The sequence below is a fragment of the Marmota marmota genome, unplaced genomic scaffold (assembly GCF_001458135.2).
Source record: "Marmota marmota marmota unplaced genomic scaffold, marMar, whole genome shotgun sequence".
Classification (NCBI taxonomy): Eukaryota; Metazoa; Chordata; class Mammalia; order Rodentia; family Sciuridae; genus Marmota; species Marmota marmota.
This window is the reverse complement of record NW_025999853.1, coordinates 42,437,361-42,457,871: the sequence shown is the minus strand read 5'-3', so window position 1 is coordinate 42,457,871 and position 20,511 is coordinate 42,437,361. Positions and strand designations below refer to the sequence as shown.

General features: G+C 34.6%; 1 protein-coding gene and 1 long non-coding RNA gene across 2 annotated transcripts in view; one reads left to right on the top strand and one right to left on the bottom strand.

Moving 5' to 3' along the window:
- The window catches only part of Tbk1 (TANK binding kinase 1), a 45,294-nt gene extending 32,320 nt beyond the window's left edge, over window positions 1–12,974 (top strand). Inside the window, exons 12-21 of the mRNA XM_015483057.2 lie at window positions 789–890; window positions 2,179–2,257; window positions 5,487–5,608; window positions 5,717–5,793; window positions 6,391–6,430; window positions 6,988–7,089; window positions 7,200–7,296; window positions 8,130–8,236; window positions 8,531–8,602; window positions 11,577–12,974. Of these exons, the coding sequence (XP_015338543.1) occupies window positions 789–890; window positions 2,179–2,257; window positions 5,487–5,608; window positions 5,717–5,793; window positions 6,391–6,430; window positions 6,988–7,089; window positions 7,200–7,296; window positions 8,130–8,236; window positions 8,531–8,602; window positions 11,577–11,628 (850 nt within the window). The 3' untranslated portion in view covers window positions 11,629–12,974. The remainder of the gene's footprint in view (window positions 1–788; window positions 891–2,178; window positions 2,258–5,486; window positions 5,609–5,716; window positions 5,794–6,390; window positions 6,431–6,987; window positions 7,090–7,199; window positions 7,297–8,129; window positions 8,237–8,530; window positions 8,603–11,576) is intronic.
- Window positions 299–15,212, bottom strand: LOC125617597. The gene is made up of 2 exons (XR_007348636.1): window positions 15,155–15,212; window positions 299–408 (listed from the first exon to the last, which is right to left on the bottom strand). It is a non-coding gene; the product is annotated as an uncharacterized LOC125617597 (long non-coding RNA).
- Between the last annotated feature and the right edge of the window lie 5,299 nt (window positions 15,213–20,511).

Sequence of the window (20,511 nt, the reverse complement as noted above, 5' to 3'; positions counted from 1 at the left end):
CAGTCACTACATAAAAATTTTCCCCCTTTACTTATTATTTTATGCTTTAATAATTCATGAAAAAATAATTTTTAACGTAGACTGCTGTTGACAGACTTTTTCTGTAAAGGATCTGTAGTGAGTACTTTAGGGTTCATGGGCCATATGTGGATTTTTCTTTGTTTTGTTCTTATTTCTACAACCTTTCAAAATCTAATATTATCTCATGGGCTATACAAAAACATGCCTAAGACCTTAGTTTGTTGATCCCTGAAATAGACCATAGCCCTTTAATTATATATTATTTACTATGTCATCATTCTTCAGAGATCACATTTATTGTTGTAAAGTATCAATTGGGTTGGCAGTGTAGCTCAGTGATAGAGCACTTCCCTGGCATGTGCAAGGCCCTGGGTTCCATCCCCAGCACTGCAAAAAAAAAAGAAAGTGTAGGTCAATCTACTATGAGTACTAAAAATTAGTTTTGATGGTATAAAATGTAAATGCTATAGAATTTATTTTTGTATGTTTGAAAATTGAATTGTTATAAGTATCATTGTAATACATTAGGTTTCTAAAGTGCTAAACTTTGTAATATGGTTTGCAAAAATAAAGTGCTCTAGATATGTATAACAAATTGGTAACAAATTCTTTTAATGTTGTCCTAATAAGTATAATTTGGCTTTCATAATAAGAATGTCATTATGAAATGTTTTTTGAATAGTAGTATAGCAGTGTGTAATTAGTGATAGACAAGAAAAAATAAATAATTCCTTAGATAAACTAATGGTAATAATGTTATTTTTTAGTGAATTAGTTAAAGATGATTACAATGAAACTGTACACAAAAAGACAGAAGTTGTGATCACATTGGATTTCTGTATCAGAAACATTGAAAAAACTGTGAAAGTGTGAGTAGATTACTTCCTTTTTAATAGTGGTTCAAATATTAAATGTTCCATTTCTGTTTATTTAATCATTGTTAGCATGTGGCATGCAGTTCAAGTGTTTGTACTATGGAGCAGCTTGTAGGTGAGTGGTTAATTCATCCTAAAGGGGAAGACAGTTTCTCGAAAGCAATGAGCACCATGTCTGTGTACACTCCCTTTGTGAAGGAAAATGTAGTGGGAGATGGAAACATCTTGTGTCTATCTTGCAAAGCAGAATCTCTGAAGAGGAAAACATAAAACCTCTCAATAACAAAGAAGTAGGAAGAGAGATTCAAGAACAACCTTTGGGAGTATTTTTAGAATTTTAGGAGTTACTTTTGGTTTACTCTTATATATTAATCTTTTCCCTGAGAAACAGAATGATAATTTAAACTGCCTTCTTTCTAAGCTACAATATTTGTACCACAGAGGAAATATATAAATGAAATTGGTATTTAATATTTACCTCTCTTAATTCTGAAAGCTAGTATTTTTACTGTTGTCCTGGTATAAAATTATCGAAAATTAACTTGCCTTTTCTATTTTACGCTTTCATGTGCAAATTTTTAAGTAAAGTACAGTAGTAGCACTCTTATCCTCAAGGAGTACATTCTAAGACTCCCAGTGCATACCAGAAACCTCAGATAGTACAAAGCCTTTTATATAAGCACTGTAATATAATATCGTGACAGTCGATTTGATAACTGAAGTGGCTACTAAGTGACTAATGGGTGGTTATTAGTCATAATAGGCATATATAGTGTGGATATATAGGACAAAAGGATGATTCAGGTCCCAGGCTGGAAAAAGTGAATGTTATATGATTTTATCACACTACTCAATGGCCTAAAATTCAAAACTTGTGAATTGTTTCTGGAATTTTTCATGTAATATTTTAAGACCACTATTGACCACCATAACAAAAGCCATAGAAAGCAAAACCACAGATGAGGAGGAACTACTGCATATAAAATTTCTTCTTCAGGAAGGCATCAGGATATAGACTTTGAATAAATTTTTTATTAAATAGTTATGATGATAAAATCTTAAATACAATTTGTAAACCATCTTTTAAGCAGAGGCTTAGACAGGAAGATTGTAAGTTCAAGACTACCCTGGGCAACTCTTAGCAAGAGCTGGTCTCAAAATGAAAAATAAAAAAGGATGTAGCTCAGTGGTAGAGCATCCCTGGGTTCAATCCTTGATACCACCAAAAAAAAAAAAAAAATGTATTCATTTAATTTTTTTCCTGTGATTTACTTTTATACAGATATGAAAAGTTAATGAAGATCAACCTAGAAGCAACAGAGTTAGGTGAAATTTCAGACATACACACCAAATTGTTGAGAGTAAGTATTTATAAAATTATAGGCTAAGAATCTATTCCTTTTCTGGCAAGATTAGACTTAAAAGTTTCTTAGAGCATTGATATTTCTAAAAATCTCCACAGAAAGGATGTAACTTTTTCCCATCTTCATGGACTTGTTAACAATATTTAAATACCCTTACTGTCTTGACATTCTTTATAACATGTTCAAACTCTTGCTGTACTTATACACACACACACATACATCACTCTACCTCCCTCCCTTTTTTTTTTCTCTCTCCTCCCTGCTTTTTGACTTTTAAATCTGTAGTGATATTGTGTTGCTACTGTGGCTATTAAAGCAAATTTATAAAAGTAATTTAACATGTAGTTGGATGTGGGGTGGGTCAACTTGTTTAGAAATAAATGCAAATTAATTAGGACAATATTATCAGATTTTTTCTAAAATAAAAAGTAAAGAAAGATTTGGAATCCTCAAGGCAGTTTCTATCACTAGAAAAAGCAATCAGAGCACAAGTTTCAACTCTGCCAAAAAATATACTCACATTTCAGGGAGTCTCTGGATCTCTTATTAAAATGTGTTATAGAGGGGCTGGGGTTCTGGCTCAACAGTAAAGCGCTCACCTAGCACGTGCGAGGCCCTGGGTTCAATCCTCGGCACCACATAAAAATAAACAAATAAAATAAAGGTATTCTGTCCAACTACAACTAAAAAATAAAAATAAATATTTTTTAAAAATTGTACTATAGATCCAGGTGATGGTGTGCACCTGTAATCCAAGCAATTTAGGAACCTGAGGCAAGAAGATCACGAGTTTAAGGCCTGACTGAGCAACTTCGACCCAGTCTCAAAAAATACAAAGGACTGGGCATGTGATCAGTGATAGAACACCCCTGGGTTCAATTCCTAGTATCACCCTCCCCAAAAAAAGAGTATTGTAGAAGTACACAGAATTATATATTGTACGAATTGACTTTTAATCCCAGAGTTTCCTCTATTTACCTAGCTACTTCTATCTTGCTAGTTAAGGCATTAACTTCTTTGCATCCTTCTGCCTTTTTTTTTTCTCCCTCAAAAATGAGCAATTTCATTCATACTCTGTTCATCTCATGGGTTATTGTACCAGTTAAATTATATAGGTAAAAATACTCCTGCCTAGTGTGGTGGCACATGCCTGTAATCCCAACTACTCCAGAGGCTAAGGCAGGAGGATCACAAGTTTGGGGCTAGCCTAAGCAACTTAGCAAGGACCTGTCTAAAATTTATAAATTAAGAGGGCTGGGGATATAGCTCAGTGATAGAATGTCCCTGGGTTCAATCCCCTGTACTAAAAGAAAAAAAAAAAAAATACTGTACCCTTGCAAGCTTTTAGTATTTAGAGTACTTATAAAATGGATGTTAAATTAAAAGTGAAAAAATTAAGATGAAATTCTTTTCTCTTTTAAACTTAGGCTAGTCTTTAGTTGTTTCTTTTTTTATCTTTTTAGTACAGGGGATTGAACTCAGGGACACTTGACCACTGAGCCACATCCCCAGCCCTATTTTATATTTTATTTAGAGACAGGGTCTCACTGCGTTGCTTAGCACCTCGCAGTTGCTGAGGCTGGCTCCTGCCTCAGCCTCCCAAGCTGCTGGGATTACAGGCGTGTGCCACCAAGCCCAGCTAGTTGTTGTTTTTTTTTCAGCTTTAGGTCAAGAACAATGACTTTCCAAAATAGTCATAATTGAGTAATAGGTTGTGAAGTTTAGTGCATTCTAATCAGCAGTCAAAATTTTTAAGTACAATATAAAATGTCAGAAAGCATCATATCACTGTTTTCTAAAACTTTTTGTTCATTTATTTATACACTTTTTTTTTTTTTTTTTTTGGTACCATAGATTGAACCCAGGGGTACTTAGCCACTAAGCTACATCCTCAGCCCTTTTAATTTTTGTTTTGAGACAGAGCCTCACTAAGTTGCTGAGGCTGGTCTTGAACTCACAATCCCCCTGGCTTAGCCTCCTGAGTTGTGTGATTACAGGCTTGACCCTCACACCCAGCTTAGTCTTACTTACTATTCCCTTAATATTCATCCTTCATGTGCTTGTAATTTTCCACTCCTCTGTGTAACACTATAAGAAATAACTTTTCCATAAACTATTAATTGAACATTAATATTAAAGAAGACATAAAACATTTTTTAAAAAGTGTATATTTGACTATGTAAAAATTTAAAATCTTCATTTGCTAAAAAATGTTAAAAAGCAAGTCAGTTGGGAAAATTTGATAGTTTTTTATAAAAATAGCTCATTTGAATTGATAAGGAAAATATTAAATCTGTAGTAAGTAGATAAACAACATTTAGATAATTACAAATAGAAATGTAGTGAAAAACTTAAAGTTTATACTAATATAGTAAAAGAAAATTGCATATTATAATAATAGTAAGATACCATTTTTGTCTTTCAAATGATCAAGGCTTAAAAAATTGTAATACCAGTGCTGACCAAAGTGTGGTGAGAAGGTCTCCCTTCACTTTGTTTCTAGTGGTAGTATTACTTAAGACTTTTTCAAAATGAAAAGCAGTAGTGTATAGACCCTTAAAATATTTAAGAGTATTTATTCTTTAAGGCTAACCTTCATCCTTTCTCAAATTTTACAAATATTTAGTTCTGTGGTAGGAAAATGATAAATTTACTAAACTTAAATGAATAGGATCTTAGATGAGGTTTTTTTCATTTTCTATTTTTAAGAGGAACTACTTTTCTTGAGCTTCTAGAGAGCACAAATCATATGTCCTATACTTTATCCTTGGGACTATGCAAATGGTTCTCCTATTTCATATTCATAATTCTATAATATATAGAATACTAATCATTTTTTATAGAAAAAAAATGTTAGTTGAAGATACATAGTTCACATATCTGTTTTTAAACAGTATTTACTGAGCTAGGGTGGTAGAGCTAGTGATAGAGCACTTGCCTAGTGTTCTCCCTAAACGCCCCCTACACACACACACGCACACATAGAATATTTACTGTATGAAACATTTTATAAAATATTTTAGTACTAGTTAGTGTTATGTTGTATTATTATATTGTACTCTTGGTGGAGATCAACCTAAGAAACTGCTCTTGTATTTAAAGATGAAAATAATTAATCTGCCCTCACTTGAGGCAGTCTACAAAGAAATGTCCAGACTCCATTGGCACCATGGTTATCATTTCTGACTTCAGCAATCTGGATCTGAACCCACTGGTTTTTATTTAGCTTTCCAGTTCCCAGGGGACAATAGAAACAAGTCTTCAGGATATCGACAGCAGGTTATCTCCAGGTGGACTGCTGACAGATGCATGGGCACATCAGGAAGGCACCCATCCAAAAGACAGAAAGTAGGTTCTGGTTTTATGAGTAGTTTCTGCTCTTATTAATATCCTTTTTCACATTGATTCAATTAATTTAGTTGGATTTTTTTGTTTTTTGTTTTTTCCTTGAAATAGTGTAGAAAAACTACAGGTCTTATTAAACTGCATCACGGAAATTTACTATCAGTTCAAAAAAGACAAAGCAGAACGTAGTAAGTAAAATTTTCTATTTGTTAATCTAATGAATCAGCCTGCCTTGGTAGTTAGTTGTAATTCAGATGGATTAATTTTGTATATTTGTAAGGGTGGCTGCTTGAGTTATTTGTTCCACAGATAGAATTCTGTAAGGAAAGAGGTTGAATATACTAAAAATTATTCTTAAAACAACCTTTTGAATACTTTAATTCATAAAATCCAAAGCTTCAGGGCCGGGCAGGTAACAGACAAGAATGAGATTGGCCTGTGAGGACTGAGACTGGAGAGTAGACAGCCCATCTAAGAGGGAGAGCCACTGTTCAGAAAGCCTGGTCCCCAGGTTTCTCATTTCTCAAGAGAAGTTAGAAATACAGCTTTTGTTAGAAATATTCCAATCTTTAAGTATTAGCAGTTAATTTTTTTTTAATGTTAACACTGTACAGACCAAAGAATAAACCTCTATCTATAAGTGATATGAAACCCTTAGGCCATAGGTCTGTGACATCTGCTTCAAACTCTTCACCTTTTTGAAGCAGTAATCTCAAAAAAGGAAAAACAGTGCAAGTAATATTATGATTCTACATTAACAAAAGTATACATTTTCTTATTTCTAGGACTAGCTTACAATGAAGAACAGATCCACAAATTTGATAAGTAAGTACCTATTTAATTGGTTGTTTTGGTGCTGTTTTGGTTTTCTCTATTAATATAATTCTTCTGAAAATTGTGATTAATTACAATAAAAAATATATACTTTAATCTAAACTTTTAAAGGATTGGTGCTATGGGTGCACATTTTTGAGGCCTGTCCATCTGGTCCCTGATTGGGAAGTTATCAAGAAAGACAAATGAGAGGGAAGAAAAATCCCTATTCCTCTCAAGTCAACTTCTCTCTCATGTGCTCTGATTGCATAAGGGTAGAGCAAAGGAAACAGAGGCGAGGACAGTTTATTTTTGTTAACATTCTCCAGTTTGAACTTTCTCTTTCTTCCTTTGCTATGTCTGTCTTAAAAACCTTTGCTTTCTACTATAAATGTTCTAAAGCTACAAAATTATTATGTATATATATTTTATATATATTATTATATATATTTGAAAATGTTTAAATATTGGAAGTAGAAACAAGTAGTTACAAGAAACTCTTGTAAACCTCTTTGATTATTTTTACATGAACTTCATGTAAACCTCTTTGATTATTTCTAAAATTGTAGGCAAAAACTGTATTACCATGCAACAAAAGCTATGACCCACTTTGCAGATGAATGCGTTAAAAAGTATGAAGCATTTTTGGATAAGTCAGAAGAATGGATGAGGTAAGTAAACTTATTTTGGGGTAATGGTTGGGTAATTACAATATAATGTATATATTTAAGTGAAAATATTTCACTAGACTGCTTACTAATGGATTATTTTTGGTTTTCAGAAAGATGCTTCATCTTAGGAAACAGTTATTATCTCTAACTAATCAGTGTTTTGATATTGAAGAAGAAGTATCAAAGTATCAAGACTATACTAATGAGGTACAGCTTTCAAAAGTATCTAGAATAAAAGCTTTGATCCATTAGGAAAAAATTAAAATTCTTACTTTATGTCTCATAATGATTAAAAAGGGAGAAACAGGACAGGTTTCACATGCCTATATTCATCTGTATTCACCCATTTTTTGGTATGTACTTTGAGGCAAATTATAAGAATTTTCATGTTTTATAACCAAAAACATCTATTAAACCATTCTTTTGTCGTTAGTAACAAAAGTGTTTTTGTTATTGTGTCATGATGGTTTTAAAATAGAAATTTAAAGCTGAGGCTGGGGTTGTGGCTCAGCGGTAGAGCACTCGCCTAGCATGTGTGAGGCCCTGGGTTCGATCCTCAGCACCACATATAAATAAAGGTATTAATTACATATAAGAGGAGGTGAAGGGAAAGGGGGGGGGAAACAAGGGAGAGAAATGAAGTACAGTAGATGAGGTAGAGAGAGAAGATGGGAGGGGAGGGGAAAGGAGGGGGGATAGTAGAGGATAGGAAAGACAGCAGAATACAACAGACAATAGTATGGCAGTATGTAAAAACGTGGATGTGTAACCGATGTGATTCTGCAATCTGTATACGGGGGGAAAATGGGAGTTCATAACCCACTTGAATCAAATGTATGAAATATGATATGTCAAGAGCTATGTAATGTTTTGAACAACTAATAAAAAAAAGGTGTTGTGTGCAACTACAACTAAAAAATAAATATTAGAAAAAAAAATAGAAATTTAAAGCTGTAAATGACTTTACTAAAAGCTAAAACACTTGATCTATGACCTATAGTAAGTACTTTTGTTCTCTTATGTGGTTTTTGATGTTTCAGTTACAAGAAACTCTGCCTCAGAAAATGTTTGCGGCCTCCAGTGGAATCAAACATACCATAACCCCAATTTATCCAAGTTCTAACACCTTAGTGGAAATGACTCTTGGGTAAGAAACTTACTTGGAAATTAAGATATTTTCATTTACTTTAACTTTGGTTTGTAATTTTGCTCTTAAGAATTTTAAAATCTTGGGGCTGGGGCTATAGCTCAGTGGTAAAGTGCTTGCCTTGAATGTGTGAGGCACTGGGTTCGATCCTCAGCACCACATAAAAATAAATAAAGATACTGTATGTTCATCTACAACTAAATAAATATTTTTAAAAAAAAAAGAATTTTAAAATCTTGATGTTGATTGTGAATATGGTGTTTGATAATGTTAATTAAATATTTTGTATTATAGTATGAAGAAATTGAAGGAAGAGATGGAAGGGGTGGTTAAAGAACTTGCTGAAAATAATCATATTTTAGAAAGGTAAGTAATATAAAACTCATCCTGTGTTGTTGATTTTCTTTGCAGTTGAGTGAGTACACATCTGTGTTTATATCTGTCAGTCTTCTATCAGTGGTTAAGCATTGGGAAGGGAACAAAAATGTCAGAACCTTTATGTTTTCTTCTTTCAGCATGATGATGAATTTGTGATACCTTCGAATAGTTGATTGATTCCATTTTATTAAAGCATTGGTTAATAGAATTATTTGCCTATTTGAATCATTCCCCCGAAAATATTTCCACATGACTTTTCATAACATTTGTTCATTAGAACAAAGATTTTAAATTTGGGGATTCAGGGTTGCCTATAGAATAGCACTCTGATTAGTGCTGAGTAACTTCCAGAACCCTCTGGAAACCTCCTGGCAGGTGAGTGCCACATGGAAATGCAATTCTTTGAAGACCTAGGTGTTTGCTTATCCACAGAATATTAATAGATAAGACCAAAAGAGAGTTGAAAAACATGCAGAGCCAAAAGAAACCATTTTTGGATGGCTGTTTTTCAGATCCTGGTCCCTCAGAGAAATCCAGTCATTTTTGGCTCTGCAGAACGATTTCTCTTTCAGGCCTATAGGTACTCCTCTACACACTCTCACCCTTAAAGTGCTGATAAAATTACCTGTTATGTGATGTTGTGTACCTTTGCAGGATACTTTCACACTGTATTCTCTTCCTTCAGGTGCTTTACAGCCTAGAGCTGAAGCAGGAAATCAGTCTCCTATATCCTGAGAGTTTCCCCATTATCTATTTAACCCTCTCCTTTTGGTTTAAATTGTTTCTGATTTTTCACAATTACAAATTATGCTCCAGTGAACATCCTTGTGTATATCTCTTCATGTACTTTATAAGAGTTTTTGAGGGATCAAAATCTAAATGTTTCTAGATGTGAAATTTATGGGTATACACGTTTAAATTTTAAGTTTATTGCCAGTTTATTCTTTTAAAGAGTTATATGTTCTAAACAGACAAAACTTATGCTTTTATCAACACTGAATGTTATCAGTCTTTTAAACGTTTGCCAATGTTTTTTAGTAAAAATTGAGATCTTCTTTTAGTATATATTTCTTTGGTTAATAGCAATGTTAAACATCTCTTTATATGTTCAAATTTTATTTCTTCTGCCTATTAGGGTTTTTGTTTTGTTTTGTTTTAGTTGTAGTTGGACACAATACCTTTATTTTATTTATTTATTTTTATGTGGTGCTGAGGATGGAACCCAGTATCTCACGCGTGGTAGGTGACCGCTCTACCACTGAGCCACAACTCCAGCCCTAACCTGCTAAGTTTTTTTTTTAATTATTTTTTTCTATTTGTTTATAGAAAGTAGATAGTAATTATATCACTTTTTTATGGTATCCACTTTGTAATTTCTTCACAACTTTAGCTAAATTCTAAATTTATCCAATAAGGCTAAAGATTAGAAAGAAGAGACTATTAAGATAAATTCTTAACAAACTTTTATATTGAATCATTATGACTTATGGAATGAAATTACCCAATTCCTAAAGTACACCTAGTAAGTCAGTTTATCCTGTGTTTTATTTGCAGATGTTTTCGACAGCATATTAGTAATATAATATCACATAATCTTAACATAAATGTTACGTGACTTCTTAAGATTTAACAGAACTAAAGGGTATTCAAAGTGTTTCAGACCAGAAGTGTTTCAGATTTCAGATTTTTTTTTCAGGTTTTGGAATGTTTGCATATAAATAATGAAATATCATGGAGATGAGACCCAAGTCTAAGTACAAAAATTGTATCTCTTTTTGTTTTTTATATACAACTTTACACTTAGGCTGAAGTGAATAATACAATATTTTTAGTGTGCTTGCATTATGACTTCAGCTTGTCATAAGGTCAGCTGTGAAATTTTCCTTTTGTGGCCTCATGTTAGGTACTCAGTTTCAGATTTTGAATCATTTCTAGTTTCACATTTTCAGTTTAGGGATGCTCATCCTATAATGGAAGCCAGGTCTTATGCAGAATATTGTACCGCTGTCTCCACATGGGTATCCCACTGTTACTTCAGTTTTTTGTTTGATTTATCTAAAATCACCCTCCCCAACTTAGTTTCCCCTCTAATTTCCTCATTCTCTTTAGTGGGACTACCTTTTTTTCTATTCCTTTAAACATAAATTATTTTATGTACATACTTCCTTTACTCCCTCTCAAGTTTGGTGATCTCTCTTCAACATACTTTCACATTTCCCCTCTCCACCCTCATTCAACTTGCTTCTCTCTTCATGTGGAAGTTGTGGTAATAACCTGCTATCCTGTTTCCTTAGCCCCAGGCTCTTCCCATCTCTCATGGGCATTACAGCCAAAATAGTCTTCCAAAGTATTGATGTAGCCATGCCACTTCTTTGGCTCAAAAATTTCTAAACAGATATTACCTAAAAATTGGAGTCTAAATTCATATTTTCAAGAATATAATGGTCAGTTCCCAGCTTACATGAACCCAACTTTATTTCCCACTGCTCCCAAAAAAAAAAAAAAAAACTTATTGTTCTAGAAAGATTCCATACCTTATCCCTTGAATGTCACACTTCCAACTCCATTTCTTGGCTTATAAATTTTTATGAGAAAGTATCTGATTCTTAACATTTTCACATTTACATCACTTCCCATATTCTTTTTTTTTTTTTTTAAAGTCTTCTCAAGGCACTGAGTTGTGTTTTTTTATCTATTTACGATAACACCACTCTTGTTCAGAAAGAAATAGAATGAATAGTTGCTTAAACTCTTTAAAAATAACTGTTCCCCCCAAAAGTAGTATTTGAAATTTCAGGTGTTAGAGGACAGGGCTACAACTCAGTGGTAGAATGCTTGCCTTGCATGCACAAAGCCCTAGGTTCATTTCCCAGCAATGAAAAACAAACTAACCAGCCAACCTCGGGAGCCAAATCAGTGAATCATTTTGAGATTATCTTTTTTCTTTTCTTGTGTGTTTTAGGTTTGGTTCCTTAACCATGGATGGTGGCCTACGCAACGTCGACTGTCTTTAGCTTTCTAAGAAGTTTCAGAAAAATTTCAGTTTGCACAAGATAATGCTGGGATATTAAATGAAAGCCTTTATAGGTGGTCTCTCATTTCTACAATTCAGTATTTGATGTGGTCTTGTAAATATGTATAATATTGTAAATACATAAAATATATAAATTTTTGGCTGCTGTTAAGATGTAATTTTGCCTTTTAACATTTATAACTACACGAGGCAGTTTGACCTCAGCAAGCATTAGAAGAAAGCCATGACTGGCTGACAAATTGAGATGCTGGTCCTTCACTCTGACGAAAGCTGGAGAAGTCATATTTCTCCAGCTGCCTATTGGAATATTTTTAAATGGAACCAAATTGGCATCCTTACAAATCAAAGACTAATAGTTGGCAAGTTTGTAAATGGTTAGAATAGAAAGGTGGCTTTTGTGAGTGGGGAGCAGAAGTAAACCACTGTTTTATTGGAGTCACTTTTTTTTTTTTTTTTTTTTTTTTGAGAAGGGTAAATGTACATTATTTCATTTTATAAGGTGCCCAGAGCCCAGTTTTCCTCCTGTTTGTTTAATTTCAGATGAATTATTGAACAAAATTTTTAAAGTGAATTAATTACTTTATTCATTTTTGGCCATAAGTGTATAATTGTCATTAAAATTTTAAGGTCATTTCAATTATTTAAAGCTGTATATTTCTTTAATTCTGCTTACTATTTCATGAAAAAAATAAATTTCTCAATTTTAACGTAAAAAGTTCATGTGTTTCTATTTATCCAGTATGAGAAACAAAAATCATCTTTTTCCCTCCCTTTCCTGTAGTGCTAGGAGTTAGCCCAGGGTAGTTCATACAGAGTAGTGCTCGCTAGGCAAGAACTCTACCACTGAGGTACATTGCCAGCCCAAAAGTTATATGTTGAAAGGTGCATATGGGTAGTGATGGTAAATTATTCTCAACATACCGAATGGGGTGACGGTTTTGTGTTTCTTATAAACCCACTAATTCCAAGTTCTTTCATGAATTTATGCTATGCATATTGTAAGGGAATTTTTTCTTTGAAATATCTATTCTGAGTTCTAGACAAAAAGATTGTTTGGAAATTATTTTATTCATTGGAATTTTTATTTGTTTTGATTTTGGTTTTTGGCTTATCACACTATTGAAGGATGAATATACACAAATGTGTCATAAAGATAATATGTACTAAAGAGTAAATAAATTTGACTATCATGATACATTGAGAACTGAATCATCTTAAAACTGAAAATGTATTAAGATTTTAATTGAGATTATTGATGCATTTTTTTGTATAGGGAAATTTCAGTTTCACACGTATACATCATAGAAATAAACACAGAGATAACTATTTTTATTTATATAGTTGTGCAGTTACTTGGTGTTGAATGCCTACTTAGTCTAGAGTGTGTGAAACAAAGGGGCATTTAATCCCTCTTGATTTTAATTTTCCATTTTACCATCTAACATATATATCTTGAATTGCATTGTTTAAATGTTTTATAGATAAAATTTTACTCAGATTATGTGGATAGGTGGTATATTTTCAGGTTTTATTTTTATTTTGAGAGAAGAATACCAGTAAACAAACACTTTCTATTAGTATTTTTATTAGTGGGATTGGTAGGAATATAATCTATTCTACATTTGTAGTTTTTAACTTTACTGGATTTTTTAGGTTTTTTGTTTTCTCCATTATAGTAACATGGAAACAGAGGGGTTTTTGTTTGTTTGTTTTTCTTGTGGTACTAAAGACTGAATTCATGGCTTTGCAAATGCTAGGCAGGCACTGAGCTACTTCCCAGCTTGTTTTTTTTTAAGACAGGGTCTTGCCAAGTTGCCCATCAAACTTGTGATCCTCTTGCCTCAGCCTCCTGAGTAGTAGCTAAGATTACAGGCATGTGCCACCACACCCAACTTCTTTTAAATCCTCATTTAAAACTTTGTTTACAGTCAATAAATACATGGTGTACCAGTCTAGTAATTTTCAGAGACTACTAAAGTTTTAGTGACTGCTGAAACTAGTTTTACAATAAGTTTCATCTCCAGTTTAATTGCTTTTTTGTTTTCAATAATAGGCTGTTTGTAAATGATGGGAATTAATGATATAAAATATAGAATATATAACAAATGTAGAAATTAGTAGATTAGCACTTAACATAGAAGTGAGGCTATAGTTCTGACTACAGAAAAATAAAAATGAAGTAAGTGAACATAAAATATGTGAAAAGAAGAGGTGGCTTCAAGTAAATAAAAAGAAATTCGAGATTTAAGAAAGAAATTTGAAAAATAATCCTATTAAATCTCCTAAAATTCCAACTTCTGGGCTAGGGTGTTGTAGCTCAGTGGTAGAGTGCTTCTCTGAGGCCCAAGGTTCAATTCTCAGCATCACAAAAGAAAAAAATTTTTTATTCTTTTATTTAAATTCTTCTATTATTTTGGAAATTACCAAGTATTATTACATCTGTGGCTTAACAGACTTAATTATCCTATATCAAAAAGAGTCTTCTTAAATATAAAAATATATAAAATATAAAATTTTTCAAAAATTTCTTTAAAAATATACTTAGTACTGGGCACAATAGTGCAACTTGGGAGACTAAGATGGAGTATTGCACGTTCGGGGACAGCCTTGGCAACTAATGAGACTCTCAGTAACATAATAAGAGCCTGTCTCAAAAAATAAAAAAAGATTGGGAATGTGGTTTAGTGGTAAAGTGCCACTGGATTCAGTCCCCAGTACTGAAATAAATAAGAATAAATTAAAAGAAAAAAAATGTAGTGGTAGAGCTCCTGCCTAACATGCAGGAGGCTCAGCACTGAAGAATATATTATATCTTCATCAGTAAATTATACAGAAAATAGTTACAATAATCTTGATTTTTATTTCTGGAGGTTTTTTTAATGTTCACTTTTTTAAAACATGGTTTCATTTTTTAATACCTTTGTGGTTTTTTTGTTTTGTTTTGTTTTATGTAGTGCTGGGGATCAAACCCAGTGCCTCATGCATGCTAGGCAAGCACTCTACCACTGAGCCACAACCAGCCCTAATGTTCACTTTTTGTGATGTTCTATGGTTAAAAACAAGAGATACATTGTTTGGAATTACCTAAGGAATCATCAGTAAGAATAAGCACTCTCAACTATGTTGTCAACAGTTTTCTCCCTTCACAATTACAGCCATAGTCACAGCTGTAATTAAAGGCAGAAATAAGGGCTGGGGATATGGCTCAAGCGGTAGCGCGCTCGCCTGGCATGTGTGCGGCCTGGGTTCGATCCTCAGCACCACATACAAACAAAAGATGTTGTATCTGCCTAGAACTAAAAAATAAATATTAAAAATAAATTTTCTCTCTCTCTCTCTCTCTCTCCTTAAAAAAAAAAAAAAGGGCAGAAATAAAATTGCCTTGTGTTTCTGATTTCACCCCACTCTGTTGTTTTATCCATGTGTTTGTATTTGAGGTAGAGCTGCAGAAAACTTAGTTACTCTAACAAATTTTTAAAACTGAAATCAGGCATGACAATACATACCTATAGTCTCAGCACCGGGGAAACTGAGGCAGAGGGATCCCTTGAGCCCAGAAGTTCAAGACCAGCCTGAGTGATATAACAAGACCCTGTCTCAAAAAAAAAAAAAACTTTTTAAGTGAAGAAATAAAACAGAGAGGTTCTGGAGGCAGACACTGTTGAGAATAAAATGTTTAAACAAGTCTTAATAATGTTTTATATATATATATATATTTATTTAGTTGTGGATAATACCTTTATTTTATTTATTTATTGCCTTTATTTTGTTTATTTTTATGTGGTACAGGAGATCAAACCCAGTGCCTCACGCATGCTAGGCAAGCACTCTACGCCTGAGCCACAACCCTAGCCTCTTATTTATTTATTTTTATGTTGTGCTGAGGATTGAACCCAGTGCCTTATGTGTGCTGGGCAAGCACTCTAACCACTAAGCCACAACCCCAGCCCAACAGTATTGTTTTATCTGTATTCCCTACCCCACATTTTTAAGAAGACAAAAGTATCTGAAAAAGCTGTACACTGTTGTTTTAGTTGGACTTGATTTCTGATTGTCACTTCAAGAGGATTCAAAGTCCAAGTTCCAAACAAATACTGAAGTGGAGTATCAACCAAAAGCATATGATCTGGAAATAAAAACTGGCAATATAATAATATCCCCCATTTCTCTTTGGAGTGTAAATCGGCTCCAAAAATGTACTGTGCAAGCCCAGGAAAAGCAGCTCAGTGACCTAGCACCACCAAAAGAGAAGGGGGGCGGGGGAGGAGCTCAAATATTGCATCAGGCTACTGTAGGTACTAAAAAGCATATGACTACATGAAGAAGTTCCTTTCTTTTCACAAACAATGCACAAAGCCCAAATGTTAGATGTAGTTTTAGTGGGAACTTCAGTTCAAGTCACATAATAGACAGCTAGAAATCAGGGCCAATAATGTTAAAGAAAAGTTAAAGAGAATTGTTTATCAAAATGTTAGAAATCATGGAGCTGCAGTTGCGGCTCAGAGGTAGAGTGCTCACCTAGACGTGCGAGGCCTTGAGTTTGATCCTCAGCACCACATAAAAATAAATAAAGGCATTGTGTCCAACTTAAAAGGTATTGTGTCCAACTTAAAAATAAATATTTTTTTAAAAAAATGTTAGAAATCAAAACAGGACCTTGGGAAAGAAATCAGACTCACATATTTCTTGTCTTATAAGAATTAGTCAAATTCTTTTTTTCGCCCTAAATTCTTGTCATGGTTTAAAATAGGTGTCATTTTTCCAGTAAAAAAATATATAAAATGGGATCAAGGCCACCTTTGGGAGATAGCTTGTCAGTCGCTATCTAAGTCCTACAAATTGCCATTGACAATTCTATTGGATGCTGAGTTGGATACGGTGGTGGTGGTGGTTTCAGTCCTCTCTGAAAATTGTTTTTGTGAAGAAAGTCAAGGGATCCATGCTTTAAAATTGTCAGCTGTTATGTTAGGTTAGAGTTTCTCCTAAGACAGCTTAAACTCTTTCTTTAGAAAGAACATCTATTAATATGGTTTCTAGTTATAAGGGCCAAAGTCTAAAGGACAAGTCAAAGGAATGACAGAGAAAGGGGATTTAGGGCTAACAGGTGGTCTCCAGACACATTGGCTGAAGGAAAGTTCACGAAGTGTCACATGTGGGTGTCACAGTGTTCCTCATCCATGCTCTGTGGAGAGTCACTCTGGAACTCTTGGTCTCAGCTATGGCCATAAGAAGTGACTTTAACAAAACCTTCAGAAGAGTAGCCCATTTCTTTTACTGGTTACCCAAATCTCTGATCTGCTCAAAGAATCAGAAATCCAAGTTGCTTTGGAGCCAAAAAGGAGGTAAGTTACTTCAGACTAATGCTTGGTTTCAAATACATTTTTTTCCTATTACTAACTTTCCTGAAGTGGTAGTGGTGTTGGGGGTGGGGGGTTAGAGGGCAAAAGGAAGAGGGATAGAGGTCTTAAAACTTTTTAAAGTATTGATATTAAAAGCTACAGGGCTGGGCGTGAGACTCAGTGACAAGAGTGCTTGCCTTGCAAGTATGAGGTACTGGGTTCAATCCTCAGCACCACGTGAAAATAAAAATAGATGTATTGTTTCCACCTACAATTAAAAAAAAACATTTTATAAAAAGCCACAAACATTTTTATAATCCAGTTTTTTTCCTTTTTGGGCATCTGCCTCAGAAAAGTTTTCTAAAGAGAGATGGAGACTTTCGTTTTTTAAAAAAAAATCTTATTTTCAGTGAACCTTAACTTGCTTCTTGTACTAAAATCTCTTATAACACACAGAAAAATAAATAAATCACGGTAGGTTCCCCTACTTTTCCCTAGGAAACTAAAAAAATTAATGGACCTCATGTCTTGTTTGGGTTAGTTAATATAGCATACATCAGTCAGGTATTTATTGGTGTGAGATTTTAAGCACACTAAGGATGCTACTGCACAAAACTGTATTTTCTATCCAGTCCTACCTGACTAGAGAGTGCTAAGGTCAGAGGAGAGGGGATCAAAGGGAATGGAGGATCAGTTGACACTTCCATGTCTAGTATCTAAAACTCCTGCAGAGCCCTGCTTTTGCCTGCATACTCTAGGGGACCAGTGTTAGTTTTACCACTTAGACTAAGGTAAGCCAGTTCTCTCACTTCATGATGTCTCATCTTGTAGCTGAATCATAGTTCTAAAAAGGCTTCTTCCACACCCATATAGCTCAGCATTATATATTAAGTGCTTAACTATTTCCACTTGTCTGATAATCAAACATAAGGCCATGATGAATTACCTTGCCCAGATCCTCCTCTAATTAAAACAAAAGTGATTCTGATCTATAATCACCAGGGGTTATGAAATGTATAAAATATAAGTATATATTTCAGTCATCTGTTTTGCTTGGATTAATATTTTCTTTCATTCTTTTTCACTACCAAATATGAGGAATTTAGCTTAATTATTTATAAATCTCTGTGTATATATACTATCCCTCATGGGTAGAATAGTGTAATTTGAGACATTAGAGCAATAGAGGGGAATTTAGGAAAATTGTTTCTCTAATTTCTTCATTTCGAAGATGAGAAAACTACCTCCAAAAGGCTAACCATCTTAGCCTCCCAAGATTATTACATGGGCGGATGCAAAACCTATTCCAGATTATCCTGATCTTCGTCTAGGGCTCTTTTACCACACCACAGTACTGGAGAACGTAAAGATCAGACACTGTGAGCATGTGAACCCTTACTGAGTATTTTACATATAGTAGTCTTCACCATGGATAATCTAACCTAGAAGATTAGGTCATCAATTTTTCCAAAGTAAAGCTTGGTACTGTTCTGGTGGAGACTAATGGCCTGTTTTCTAAGCAGCATTTTACTTACACACAATCTTATACAAGAAAGTTTTTTTGTTGAGATATTACCCTATCATAATGAGGTTATTTAATACATGTCTTACAAGACTATATTCCCTCATGATCAAGGACTATCTTTTAACTGGGCATCATGGTGCATGGCATCCCAACTACTCGAAAAGCTAAGGATCTCAAGTTTGAAGCCAGCCTCAGCAGATTAGCAAGTCCCTGTCTCAAAATGAAAAAGACTGGGAATGTAGGTCAGTGGTAGAGTGCCCTTGGGCTCAAACCCAAGTACCATTATACCACACACACACACACACACACACACACACACACACACACAAAATCTTTTATCTGCAATGTTTGATGCACAATGTTTTGTATAGATAACTCTTTGTTTTACTGAATCAATTTATGAAGACAGTCTTTTAAGATTTTGAGTTGAATTAAAAGAATGAATTTAGGGGGCTGGAGTTGTGGCTCAGTGGTAGAGCACTTGTCTAGCACATGTGAGGCACTGGGTTTGAGCCTCAGCACCACGTGAAAAATAAAGTTAAAAAAATATTCTGGGAACTTGAAAAAAATGAATTTACTCTTAAAATCTGCTAATCCCATGATCTTTGCTCCACCCTCTTATGAGTTGATGTATTATGGCTACCAACAAAAGGTAGCTCAACACCAGGTTGTTGTTATTATTTTGTAGTGCAGGGGATTGAACCCAGGAACTTGTGCATGCGAGGAAAGCACTCTACCAACTGAGCTACATCCCCAGCCCCATGGTCAGATTATTGCTTCAGGATTAGACTTTTCCTATCACTAATCAATATCCTACCATAACCTAAGGTTCTTTTAGTACCTCCAGTCTAGTCAACCCCACTTGAAAACTTTTGAGGCAAAACCTGTGATTTGTATTTAATGTTAATTAAGTAAAGGCTCTCAAATGGCTTTGCTGCTGCATAACTCATTTAGTTTACTCTCCTTCAGCTCTCTAACTCACTTGGAAGATAATAAGTCACCCCGAGGCATGAATTAGGAAGAAAGGACACATCTGAATTCAATACAAATTTTAAGCCCCTTGAGTTTCTATGGTATTGAGAGAAAAATGTGGAGAGGTATATGAGAAAAACCAACATTTCATGGCCTGGAGCCATTTCTAATCTAGTTGTGGAACCCCAGCTAAGTATGAAACAGCAGAGTTCAAGAGCTTTGTACTCTGGTGGAAAGATCAAAGGAATTCAGAGTCCAACCTGGCTTCTGCTACTGGGAGCTGACCTAGGCAGTCATTTAAATCTCCCTAACTTGAGCTTTCTCATTTCTAAAACATAGGGATTGGTCTTGATCTTAAAGGTTCCTTTCAGTTCCATAAATGCCATACAACAATACCTGATACACAAAGCAGCTGCTTAATTGTTGAAGAAAATTAATAGGGAAAGATTACTTGATGTCCAGTAGTGCCGCAGTCTGGCTGGGCACAAACCACGAGCCACTGAAGCAGGAACAAACTTCATATTTTTGAACTCCACCAAAATACTTCACACACGCTCCCGGGGAATTCTCCCAAATGCCATGCGGCTCGTCCAGGAACCAGGAACCAGCAGCCGGAAATATCCTCCAGAGATCCCTCCTCCTACACTTCCCCAACCAATGGGAACTCTCCGGGAATCCCCACGAGAACTCCAAAGTAGCGTGAGAACTGCAAAGTAGCGGCTGAGGCAGATAGTAATGCCTCTCCTGTCAATCAATACTATTGGCAAAATGCCAGGGGCCATTCCGACTCAGCTGTGGCTCTCAGCATCTCCCCCCTTCTATTTAATTAAACAACAAGCAATGTGGCTTAGGGACCGTGCCTGTAGGTTGTCCAATACAACATATGGTCCTTACCTGTCATCGGATGAGCTGACCTCTAGGCGTCAGCCTCCTGTCTTAGGTTGGTACCACTGCAATTGGATCATACCCGTCACTGACTACCGGTCCAGCATACAGCCATACTTGTGGAATGGCCTATGCACCAGTG